The following is a 13,116-nucleotide window of genomic DNA, read 5'->3' as shown; positions in this document are numbered from 1 at the left end:
ATAGATAGTCGTGAGACCGACCGTATGGAACAACTACAATTAGTCACGACAGAGGAGGACATTGCCTCGGAAGCCGAGATTCGACCATTATCCACTTCAACAAATCTGTCTTGTCATAATCAACTTAACTATGCTCCAGGAGCATGAATAACATACTATGCTCCAGAGCATGAATAACATTCATGAACAATAATTTTATAAATCCTATCCATTAAAAAAACTCTTATCGATATGATATATAAATAAATAAAATTTAAAATAAATAAATAAATTTATATTATTAAACTTAATAATCAATCAAATAAACTTAAAATTATAAAAATTTTAAATAATCAAATAATTTTGAATTGATAATTCAATAACATTTAAACGAATCAAGTTTGAGATTGTAAAAAAAAAAAATCAAGTCAAATTTAAAATAATTATATTAATAATTTAATTTATTTTAACTTCGATTTACTCAACTTCAGCAATTCAGAGTGGAATCCGTCATTCTAACGGTTCCATATGGTTGAATCTATGATCATATATGAGGAAGCAGGGGCGGATGTATTAAGGGGCCCGGGGGGGCCATGGCCTCCCAGCCCAAGTTGAACCTTTAATGTGTTTAGATTAAACCCTTAGGGTTACTGGTTAATAGGTTTTAGGGTTAATGGGTTATTGATCTATTGGATCCTAAACCAACCCGATAAGCCGATAAGGAAACCTAGAAATCGCGAGTCTGCCTTCGTTGGGTCCCGATCGCACCTCCGTCTTCTTCGTGTCTTCGTCGGGCGCGGCGGCAACAACTTCAGCTTGGATTGCCGACGATCTGCAAGGTGGCTGAGGACGCCGGTGAGTGAAGGGTGGATTGGACAGTGCCGGTAACAGGGTCAATCGGCGGCGGCAGTGGCGTGAAGGGCAGACCGGAAGAGTCGAAGAGAAGAAGTAAATCGGATGAGTTTCAGCCGAATATGTAAGTTTGTACTTAGGTCTTTGATATGTATCTTTGGGCAATTCTTTTGTTCAAATGAGTATATCGTTTTCATTATATGGCCCCCCCCCCAAATATGAAATCCTGGATCCGCCTCACACAGGAAGTAAATTAAAAAGTAACGATGAACCACGACGGACAAATTACTCAACTCATTTACAGCCTGATGCTCGTTTCTTCATGAGTTTCCTCTTGCAAAGTAGAACAAAAGACGAAACTAAAGAGCCAAACATCTGTCTCCTCCCACACATGCATGGTTAATTATTCAGCACTGTTATTTGGCACAGAAGAAATCCCAGGATTTGTCTTAGATTTATGCTATTTATGGAAGCCATTAAATTACCCAATGTGAAGGTCTCTACGTTGCCAGATCTGGGCGGAGGTAAAGGAAGGTAGCAGGCGATGCCCAGAGAGCTAGACCTTTGGCTGTCGGCGACAGTAATAATACTGCTGCATGCTCTCTGCTCGAGATCGTAAACAATTAGATATTGTCGTCTGTCGAGCACATGCATGCACAGGACAGAGGAGCTTGGTCCATAAATGCAATCGATCGACTTCAGAATTCCAAGTACACAGTGGCGTTCATGCAAGCCACAGACCCTTCCTTTCCATCCTCTGACCTCAGCTCTGAATATATTCAGAGAGACTGAGAGGGCATCAAAGCCATTTTAAAGAGCAGTTTCTGCTGCAAATGCCAACTGATCATGATAAACTTTGTGATTCTTCTCTTCTCTTCTCTTCTCTGACGAATACGTTAAAACTATTCAGAAAAGATATTCATTTTGCATGAGAATGAAGAAATCAAGGAATCGATCTAAGTGACACAGCAAAAAATCTCATTACTGCCGCAGTGCACATTAATGTTCATGCAAAGTGCTGTTTGCTTGTTCATGCGAGAGGTCAGAAATCACTGCAACAGGGCCTTACTCATGGAGTATTTAGATTATTAATTATACTCATTCAAATAAAAGAAGGGGAAAAAAATGCAGAGCAGTGCCTCTTGACTTTGTTGATTGTTGAGGATAATAAATTTGCTTTTGTAGTATTAAGTCCACGTGGATGGGTGGATTTAAATCTTTTATGGGCTTATAACATAATTAATTATCATTAAAAAAATTAAATCTCAATTAAATAATCTAATTCTTGTGACATTAAAAGATTCAGACATTGAATGTAAAGTTCAATGTGTAGATTAATGTTAATAGTTGTTAACGGATTATGAATTTTATCATGAATAATCTCTATAAGATGGGCCAAGTATAAAAGGAAAAGGTCAAATTTTATTTGGGCATCTTGATGAATGCTTGATCTTTCTTCTTCTTTCTCTCTTTTCCATTGAGAAGGAGTGGTTGTCCATTCCTATAGAAGGTCATTTATCCGGGCTTTAGTCTGGGAGGCCCAACGACGTTAAAGGAGGAGGAAGAACTGTACATGAGAGAGAGGAAGGGAAGGTAGATGGAAAAGAGAAAATTTTTAATAGTTCAAGGGTTTTTTTTCAATCAGCCCAAGGGCTGATTAAGTTTTGACTCCTCCACTAATCCAATAACTATGTCACCTTCAAGCCCAAGGTCACTTCCTCTTAATATTTACAATATTTACAAGCTTAAGTATCCTTATCCTAAAGTTATTATCTAAGAGAAGTTTTTCTAGGGTTTCAAACAAAGTATCCATCAATCAAAAATTTATGTTTCAACCTAACATAGTCTAAGTTATCTGCCAAGTGTACTAAATTCAAATTTAAATAAAAGCTCAGTAAAAATATATATAAGGTTTGTTTTAGAATAACATGGTTTAAAATAATATTTCCTTAAGTTACATGGTTCCTAATGGATACAATAGAAATCTACCTCGTACTATAGAGCGATGTGGCGGTAGAAATCTATTTCACACCACAGAGCGATGATGTGGCGGCAGAAATATACCTTGCACCATAAAGCGATGACATCGAAATTTTCTTGTCGTGATGTAGTCTACGCTACGAAGCATAATATGCGTCAAAGAGCTCGTCGAAAGTTACCCTGATAAGGTTGAATGATGCCCCAAAATAGTATAATACAAGAATAATTAAGTGATAAAAAATAAAGTAATGCATTAATAGTATTTATCAAATAAGATTTTTGGATTAGATTGAAAATTATAACATTATTCTAAAGATTAGTTATCAACAATCCAATCCAAGGTCAATTGTTCATTTTTCTCTGAGACTCAAGGTACTTATTTTTTATAATTGATGTGATAAAAATCTATCATATCATACATTGTTATTGACGATGTTTTCTTCTTGTTATGACATAGTCATTTTGTGAGAATAACATGTGTCGGAGGGCTCATCAAGAGTTGTTCTGACGAGATTCCGCGTAAGTAAGATTTTGAAAGTCAGAAAATATAGAATAGAAGATATGATTGTATGAAAATACGTACCTCCTCTTGAATTATGACTTTTCTTTTATAGTTGCTACTAATTAAGTAATAACACCCTTTATGATATTAATATTCTCCTTTTGTAATGATCGACCACCATTATTACCTTCCCATTCAACAATGGTCATCTGAAATCTCAACCTATATTGACCATTATCAATTGCTTTTATTACCTCCTAAACTAAATCAAACCTACGCTTCCCTTTCTAAATACCATTCGACTCTGTGTTCGTCTCTCAAATACTCTCTAGGTTTAAATATGTTTCCCGAGCATCTCATGAATCTGAACATATTTCCTAAGCACCACATGGTTTTGTGTCTGACTCCTTATCACTTTCAAATTCTAAATCCGACTCTCGAGCACCTTCGAATTGAATTTAAATTCGATTTTAAACACCCTCTAACTCCGAAACCGATTGCTAATTATGTTAAGTTTCTTGGGCTTAGCTTCTTCTTAAACTCACATACTGGGCTCAATCTCCTCTTTCTTTATGGGCCTAATCCGGCTAACCCATCTTTAATAATCATAGATAATTATAGAGTATCAATAACCATTTTCAAATAAGTTAATGATGTACTTCTCACAAGAAATAATCTACATGAAATATAATCTCTTAAATAGTTTCTTCTTAACCACTTCTATATCAAAGATTTTGAATACTTTAAAATACTTTTATTTTTGTTGCTATTGTTGCTATTAAATTTATCTTTTAACTTCCTATTCCATGTCATTGTAGAGCTTAATGTACACATGCACATGCACGAGTAGATTTATATTAATTAGATCACTCCTCAATTCCTTATTATAAGTATGATAAGATTTACTTTGTGTTAAGGAGTGCATTAGCTAGTGTAAGTGAAACAAAAGAAAACAAAACAAAAATGAAATGAAAATATGGATATATATCTGAGTGTTTGACCTTGAGAAAGTCCTTCAAACTAATTCAAATGGCAGCGATTCAACGGTAAGTAACCGCCACGGCAACCGTTCGTCCTTCCCGCCACTTGGAGGCATGCATAATTCTCTTTATTTCCGGTTCCTTCTCTCCGTCGACTCCCTTCCTTTTAATCTCCCTCGAGCGCCGGCGCAAACCTTGCAGTGGCTTCTCCTTCGTCTCTTCCTACCGCCAACCGCTCGCCCTGTTCGCGCGCCAGGGCGAGCACCCCCAGCGCTGTCGCCGTACGTGACGCTTAAGTATGGACGGCCGGTTCCTTGGCACCTTCAACCCCGGCGACGACAACGGCGACGTCGTCCACAACTATCTCAACCTCCCAGACTCTGATTGGTCCTCTCCGCCCCCCGCGCCGCAGGTGCCTCCGCTGACGCCTCTGCCGCAGTCCCCCGTCGTCGATGACTTCGACATGGCCATCTTAGACAGCATAGACACCAACCTGTTCTGGGAAATCGACGCTGGAGCCGCCCTGACTCTGCCGGCGCTTGGGGCGCCGGAGCCACAAGCAGTCGACGAAGGGCCGCCTCCCAAAGAAGAGCGCGGGAAGGCGGAGCAAATGGCTTTGGTGCCTTTCTGGCTTCCGGTGCAGGACTTGGATTGCAGCGGCTGCCTTGTCTTGAGAGAACTGATTCACAGCGACGGTCTTATTCATGTCATTTTATCTCCATCTTAATCGGAAACCGAGCAACCACTGACTGAATCGATCGCAACTCTTCTCGCGCAGGAGGAAAAACCACGAAGCTTTCGCTGCACGGAGGACCTGGCTTCTTCTACCACGCAGTTCTTCATGTTTACCACGACGGCGGCGGCGGATACAGCCTGCTCATGCAGCCATCTTCTTACCTAGAGTAACGAGATTCTTCTGCAACTCCTTTTAATTTCAACTTCTCCCATCTCTTTCCTTCTCTTTTACAATTCCAAACACGCGAAGAAAAACTTATAATTGTATTTGATCGATTGATTGGATTACTTGATGGAGAACAGCTTGAGTACCCAATCACTGGAATGGGTGAAGCAGTTCTTAATTAACTATGACATAGAACGATTGCGTGAAAGCTGTGTGATGCTGCAGGACTCGCTCTCAGCGTTCTGCGACGCCCTGTGTGTGAGACTGAGCGACGCGGGGAGCGCCGGCGACCTGAGCCGACCGCCGTGCACGGCGGACGTCCAGCGTGAGTTAGTTTTGGCATCGCTGCAAAGTCTTTCCTTCTCTGTAGTTTAGTTTAGTTTCATCACTCGGTTCTGCGTTCGGAAACAGAGGCTGCGCTGAGAACGCCGCCACCGAAGCCTCCGCATGAACTGGGCACGGGCGGCTCCGCCACGAGAAGGCCCGACCTGGACATCGCCACACAGGTAGGCGCACGCATGCAGTTCGATTGGTTCGTAGCAGCTTCGATTTTGAGTTTGTATTGCTGTGTGATCCGATAGAGGGAGAGGACGAGGAGGCTGGATTTGAAGGAGGTGGCCAACTACGTCCACCTTCCGATAACAGAGGCGGCCAAGGAGCTTCGGATTTGCCCTACGGCCCTCAAGAAAGTCTGCCGGCGGCACGGCTTGCCTCGCTGGCCTTTCCGCAAGGTCTCATTATGCTCTCTCTCTCTCTCTCTCTCTCTCTCTCTCTCTCTCTCTTAGCAACTCTGTCTACGATAGACATGGAATTTGCACAGAGTTTGATTGAGGAAGAAGATCTGTATGACCAGTTTGATGGCGATGGTGTTCAGGTGAGGAGCCTGGAAAGGGAGATCTTGAATTTGCAGAAAGAGCTGCGGCCTGGAACTGCAGCAGAAGCGGAGAACATTCGAGCCAAGATCGATCGGCTTGTGGATGAGAAAGCTAGAATTTGTCGTCGAGATTGTTCATAGAACTGTTGGTTGGTGCAGATGTTTGTTTACTGTAATGTATTTTTTGGGGTTGTATAGTCCTTTGAAATTGTCTAAAATGTATACAAGAAGAAGAGTTGATACTTAAAACACTTTTTTTTAAAAAAAAATTTAATAATAATAAACTATGATATCCTTATATATAATACATACATTGTGTTAGGTAATTTTTATTTTTAGTTTAAAATAAAAATTCAATCCTATTGTGTTAGGTAAAAAATTTTTATATTTCTTATATATGATACAAACTTATTAGAATAACATGATTGATTTATGCATGAGAACTCATGCAACCTTGATTTTTTTTTTTCTTATTTATATTCTAACTTCACTTATTTCTTCATGCCTCAATTAATATTAGTGAATTATTTAAAAAATATATAGATGTAATAACTTTTTTGATAAAGTAGATTTTTTTTATAAAAAAATATCATGTTAATGTTCTTGATATGTTGTTTGTATAACCATGATTCAGATTCTAAATTATAGATATGTTAATTTTGTGAAATAAAAAATAAAAAATAAAAATATTTTGAATGAAATATATATAATTTATTGAAAAAAGAAATATATATATATATATGCATTGGCTAGCCTTGGCATGGCCTTCAATAACATCATTTCATGGGAGTTAAAGCCTATTGTCTTAAGTTTGTAGATCTTTAAGGTGTTACTACTTATCTAAGTCAATCAAGTAGAGACTCTAAGCATAAAAGAAGCTCATAGGCTTCAATCTCAATAAACTAACTTGTATCTATGGGAAAAATACATTTCATGACAACATGTAAAATAACAAACAATAACCTTATGATCCATGATTTGTGTGTCGATCGAAAAATAAACGACTAACTAGCTAGGATAAGATAGTGCAACCATCCATACATTAGTGAATTTCTATTTGAAAGCTTCTGGTGCAGCCAGACTCATGAGCACATTGCATTAACTTACCCATGTTATCTACTTTGCAGTAGTTAGCATTACATTCTTTGATCTCGGAAACATACCGATCCAAGGAATGGATTGCTCGCCAATATTTAATGACAAGAATTACAAGTATGATGTTTGTCTCAGTTAAACTCCATCCCTCAGGCTTATTTCATGCAAACAAATGTGTCGATATTGAGTTTTTGGAAAGCTGATAATCATAGCCACAACTTCCACATCTTCTGGACATGCTAAAAAAACCTAGCTAAACCGACTGGATAAACAGCACAATCAGATGGCTCATGGCTGTTGGTCGCATTAGAATACAGAATTGCTGCAGCATCTTTGGTGTTTGGTTTGCATGCTAGACTGGAGCTGGTCTATAGCATTTAAGATCACCCTGCTGCCTCATCTGCAAGGACATGCACAACATGTTATGAAGCAGCAAGTGCATATAATGTAATGTAATGGTCTTTGCTAAAAGTCGATAATCACACTAGCTGTGAAGTAGCAAATTTGAATTTTATCAACTTCTGGTGCAGGTAGATTTATGAGCACAGGGAGATTTCACTGCTTGGGAAGATCTAACTAGGCAACTTACCCTTGTCTTCACCTACTTTGCAGCTGATGTTGCATTCTTTTTTCTCTGGAACATACTGATCTAAGAACAACTGGATCGCTCTCCAATATCGATCACCGCCAGAGTACCATGTATCCATGTGCATGCCATTGGGAAAATCTACAAATCTGCAATCCCGGTTATTTTCTATAGCTTTAGAGCGCAGCATCTGCATGTGTGAAGGGGGGACTAACTCATCTCGCAAACCAGATAGAAACAGAATAGGCTGTTCAATCTGCATCACAAAATAGCACTGTAATGAACTTCATCCATAGGTACTAACTTAACAAACATACAGATTAGAAATATCAAACTATAATTTGAAAAAAGTTTATATATCATGGCATGCCAATGCAGGGATAGTATCCTTGAAGACTTCTAAATAGTCCCACAGCATGGCGATGATGAAATTTTAAACATCAAAAATAAACATTTTCTAGAGTGATGGTAATCAATGTGGAGACTTTTAGATCAGTATGGTTAATGTGGCCGAGGTTTCTAATATGATTTAGACGTGTTATAGAACTGTGGTTGACAATAATTATTTGACTGGACTTTAGGCCTTTCGATGGATATCATGGTTTTGACTATGAACTTTTTGTTGACGGCCAGAATTATAGCAAACACAGGAGATTGTTCAGAGGGTACTACTTTTCCTAAAACACAAATCCATGGAACCGGACCTTTGAAAAACATATAGAGATGACACCCCGTGGAGCTGCTGCATGGTGCATAATGCAAATATTATATGTCGGCTTGTATGCAGCTACATTATGTGATTATATATATAATAACTAGTATTCATAAATATATGATTTAAGATTATTGAGAACTTAACATAGATTATAAATAAAAATAATTTACCCCTATCATGAATAACAAAAAGAAAATGGGCATAGAAACGATATTCTTACAGTTGACAACAGATTTGTACTGTATATGCAAACAAACTTGTACCTATACATGTTCCAGTTCAATATGTGATCACATTTATTTCATCACATATCCATAAATACATTTTGGCTAACCACTAAAAGTTGTACTTAAACTGGCACATTGGAAATTTGATAAGGTATAGGTACAAAATATGGAAACATTTTATTTCTCTGACTTTGTCATCACTCCTCTTTACTGACTGCTAATGCTCCAGTACATCTCTTCCCCTCCCTCTCTTACGTTGTTCTCTTATGTGTTTTATCTCCTCACAGTGACCAGTAGAAATCCAAGGATGAGTCATCCAAAGAGAACCTTCCTGTCTTGCCCAATATCATTGATTGGTGCATCTCCTCTTCTCCTCCCTCTCTTTTTAGTATTTTTTTGTGGTCACCAGACGTAATAGAAGGATGAGTGGGAAGAGAATCTTTCTAACATTGTCAGATCTATCATAGAGGCGGGCACAGACCCAATCTTGGTTAGCACCACCAAAATCAAGTCAGCATAAGCAGCATAGTGGCATTTACTTATGATGACACAGTATCAATATTAGTCCATGACTGGAATGATATGATTCTATCTTGTCAACCAATACCATGGTCCTACTTAAGGAACCTCTTTCAATGAAATAATCCATAACCAAAACGATACCAACCCTACTATTAATTTGCAACATTAGTGTATCTACAATAAATAGAGACAAAATCCAATTTCTAAAAATTCTCAAAAGAGTAGTAATCCATAATGAATATTGGCTAAAGTTAATCACACGAGGGTGACACCAGTAATAACAAGCTTTCAACTTTTATCAAGAAGAAGAAGCCATCTCTAGCTAGAATCACCAAATAATCAATCTGACTACTAGACATATATATGGTAACAATTTCCAAGGTCTTAGTATACCAAGTTGACTGCAGGCACCTTTCATACCATAAAACACTTCAACCACATACAGGGGCAAAAAACCAATCTTGCGCACAGATAAGCTTCCTCTTCTGCAGCATGGGTAACAACGGTGCAAAGCATGGAATAGATTTTGTGCTCACAAAAATGGGAATATAAAAACTGCACTGGAAGCCTTATGCACTAAGAATCCATAATGCTGAACTCATCCTATTGAAGCAAGAAATGAACCTGAAGCCTGGACAAAATGAATCTTCAGCCAGACACTAAGTTTGTATTTCATGGAGATCCGTTTGCTTCTAATTTGGTTTTTTCCATCAAGCCTGAACCTTGCACTCTTTAGACTTGGCAATGTCATCAATTTGTTTTTCAAGATGTTCTGATTTATATATTAATTAGTTGAAATTATAACTACTAGTGAGAGTAATCTTACTAATGGCGGGAGCTTCGTGCACCGGGCTGCCCTTATAACTACTAGTGAGAGTAATCTTACTAATATTTAATTAGATAGGAATACCAAAATAGGTAAGCAAATATTTATTGGAATTATGGTATGCTTATTATTATTATTATTATTATTATTAGGGGTGTCAAAAATGAATCCGATCTGAGTTGATCCGAAGAATATCGAATTAGGATGGGGGGTTTTAGGATTCGAATCGAATTGGGTTGGATCCGAAATTGATCCTGAAAAAATTTTCAAATTCAGGTTGGGTTCGGGTTGACCCGAATTAGGGTTTTAGGGTATAATTTAGACAATTAAACTCTTAAATTTAAATATTAAACCCCGTGAAATATATTATTATATAATTGAGATAAGGTTTGTTATTATGTGGTTAAATTAAAATATTATTATTATGTATTTTAAATTTTTATTTAATTATTTATTAAAGAATACAAGAATCAGATCGGGTTGGTCGATTATTCGGATCGATTGGGTTATCTGGGTTCAGATTTAATGGTGCTAAGCAATCATCTAGGAGAAACTTTAAGACATTTAAGAGCCACATTATACAATTTAGCAATTAACGTTGAACTGTCAGCCCTAGGATCCAACACCTTAAAACTTGAGAATGGATGAAATCCATTGAAATAACTGAAGATAGATTCTATTGGTTCAAAGTAACTGTTGCTAATTTTCATGCCAGTTCCTTTTATTAGGAAGTAAACGGTTAATATACTACAATAATATATGATTAATGTAGGTTGATTAAGGTTAGTAGTGTTTTAGGGTTTAGAGTGTTGGAAATGTGCCTCAAGCATAGTATCAATAGAAGGCAATGTGCATGATTCCTAAAATTAAATGGTGAAAGTTAAAGGATAAAAAATAAAACATATTTAAGGAAAGGGTACAAGAACAAATATTAGGAGAAATACACAATGACTCGAATATGATATGGGATAAGATGACATTAGAGAAAATAATAACCAAGAGTGTACTCGTTGAGTCAAAGGATCATGCACTACCAAATAACGAATCTTAATTGTGGAATGAGAAAATACAAAAATGAAGAAAAAATGAACAATTTATAAGGTATTATACAATTGTAAGAACGAGAAAAATACAATAATCAAGAAATAAACCAAGAAAGTAGTGAATGAAGTAAAAAAAATGAAATCTATGACACTTATATCGAAAAATGGATACAAAAGAAGAGGAAAAAGATATTTATAAAATAACTAAAGCAAGAAAGCGGAAGATAAGAAATCTTATCCAAATAAGATATATAAAGATGAATGCAATAGGATATTACTGAATGATGAGGAAATAAAAAGGCGATGGAAAAGATATTTTCATCAACCTTTTAATGAAAGGTTAAGTAAATAACCTAACTTAGGTAATTTAAATAGGTCAAATGAGTATAGAAATTTAAATTTTTATCATATTGAAACTTCAAAAGTAGAACATACTTTAAATAGGATGCAAAATGAAAAAGTAGTTGAATATGATAATATTCCGATAGAGGTATAGAAGTGTCTAAGAAAATAAGATATTAAAAGGTATACAAAGTTATTCAATTTAATATTGAAAATATACAAAAATCTAATCAGTAAAGGGTAAGTACTCTAATTCCCTTATATAAGAACAAAAGAAATATACAAAATTGTGTAAACTATACGAGTATTACACTAATGAGTCATATCATGAAACTTTGAGAAAGAGTAGTAGAAAAAAGACTAAGGAAATATACCACAGTGATCGAAAATTAATTTGAATTTATGCCTGAAAGATAGACAACAAAAACTATACATCTTCTCAGATAACTAATTAAAAAATATCGGAAACGAAAGCGAGACTTACACATGATATTCGTTGACCTAAAAAAAACTTCTGATAAAGTCTTAAAGAAAATTATATGGAGAATTCTAGAAAACAGAGGTGATAGCATAGCGTATATTAAACTAATTAAGGATATAATGATAAGAGTAAATACTTCAAGTGGATTAACTGAAGTGTTTCCCATGAGAATACAGTTGCATCAAGGATTAACTCTAAGTCCCTCTTTTTTTACACTAATCATGAATGAACTCATTAGATACATCCAAGATACAAAACCGTGGTGTTTGTTATTTGTAGATGATATTATTTTGATAGATGAGACTCATGAAGGAGTAAATATTAAATTTGAATCATGACGAAAAACACTAAAAGTGAAAGGTTTTAAGTTTAGTAGAGCAAAGATAGAATATATGAAATTTAAATTTAACAATATTAGACATAATAAGATAATTATTAAGATAAGAAATGACGAATTGTCTGTAATTGAGAACTTTAAATATTTATGATCATTTTTATAAGAGGATAAAGGGATTGAGAGAAATGTCTTACACAGAACACAAACAAGATAATTGAAATAAAGGAGAGCATTAGGTGTTCCTTGTAATCATAAAATAATTCTTAAAACTAAAAGAAAAGTTTTACAAAACGACGGTTATACCTGTTATGTTATATGAAATTGAATGTTAGACTATGACTTGAGCACATAAACATCAGATGAGAATTGTAGAGATAAGAATGTTAAGGTGCATGTGTGGACATACAAGAATGGGCAAGATAAGAAATGAAAATATTAGAGAGAAAATCGAGATTGCGCTTATTGAGGGAAACTCCAGAAAACACGTTTAAGATGATATGAACATGTATGTAGATGACCAATAAATGCTTTAGTTAGGCGATGTGAAACTATGATAAATGTGCTCATCAAACGAAGAAGAGAAAAACCAAAGAAGGTTTGGTTAACAACAATAAAACAAAATAAATTTATTTAAATATTGTTAGAATATTTAGGGTTAAAAATATTTTATAGAATAGCATCCGGCTCCACTCGCGACGATCTTCTCCGCGACCGCCACGCCTCCGAGTCGCCACGCCTCCAAGTCGCAGCGCCACAAAGGCTTCTCCGCGAGGCGCAGGTCTTCTTCGTCTCACTCAGGAGGAACCCTCGGCTACGGTTTGCGACGATCTTCTCCCTAAACCCAGGTTCGCGTTTGGTGCTGCTCTCCGAAACC

At 36.5% G+C, this 13,116-nt stretch overlaps 2 protein-coding genes across 2 annotated transcripts in view; one reads left to right on the top strand and one right to left on the bottom strand.

The window, feature by feature from the left end:
• Positions 1-5,320: 5,320 nt before the first annotated feature.
• On the top strand, positions 5,321-6,209 carry LOC141823755 (protein RKD2-like). Its single transcript, XM_074711001.1, has 4 exons — positions 5,321-5,519; positions 5,606-5,700; positions 5,776-5,925; positions 6,069-6,209. The coding sequence occupies exons 1-4, from the start codon at positions 5,321-5,323 to the stop codon at positions 6,207-6,209; spliced, it is 585 nt and encodes a 194-aa protein (XP_074567102.1).
• Positions 6,210-7,014: 805 nt separating this feature from the next.
• Positions 7,015-13,116, bottom strand: part of LOC141824684 (alpha/beta hydrolase domain-containing protein WAV2-like) — an 18,278-nt gene continuing 12,176 nt past the window's right edge. The window contains exons 8-9 of the mRNA XM_074712014.1: positions 7,753-8,005; positions 7,015-7,563 (exon numbers count right to left, since the gene is read on the bottom strand). Of these exons, the coding sequence (XP_074568115.1) occupies positions 7,547-7,563; positions 7,753-8,005 (270 nt within the window). The 3' untranslated portion in view covers positions 7,015-7,546. The remainder of the gene's footprint in view (positions 7,564-7,752; positions 8,006-13,116) is intronic.

Source organism: Curcuma longa, chromosome 3, assembly GCF_044706935.1.
Source record: "Curcuma longa cultivar G26 ecotype Majalengka, Jawa Barat chromosome 3, ITB_CL_G26_1.1, whole genome shotgun sequence".
Lineage (NCBI taxonomy): Eukaryota > Viridiplantae > Streptophyta > Magnoliopsida > Zingiberales > Zingiberaceae > Curcuma > Curcuma longa.
Note: the sequence above shows the minus strand (reverse complement) of the source record. Positions and strands in the feature narration are given on the sequence as shown.

Bases quoted from the DNA above. Each gene is read 5' to 3' on its own strand.
- LOC141823755 (XM_074711001.1), top strand. From the start codon at position 5,321: ATGGAGAACAGCTTGAGTACCCAATCACTGGAATGGGTGAAGCAGTTC. The intron at 5,701-5,775 runs GTAGGCGCACGC...GTGATCCGATAG, and splicing joins ACCTGGACATCGCCACACAG to AGGGAGAGGACGAGGAGGCT. The intron at 5,926-6,068 runs GTCTCATTATGC...GATGGTGTTCAG, and splicing joins CTCGCTGGCCTTTCCGCAAG to GTGAGGAGCCTGGAAAGGGA.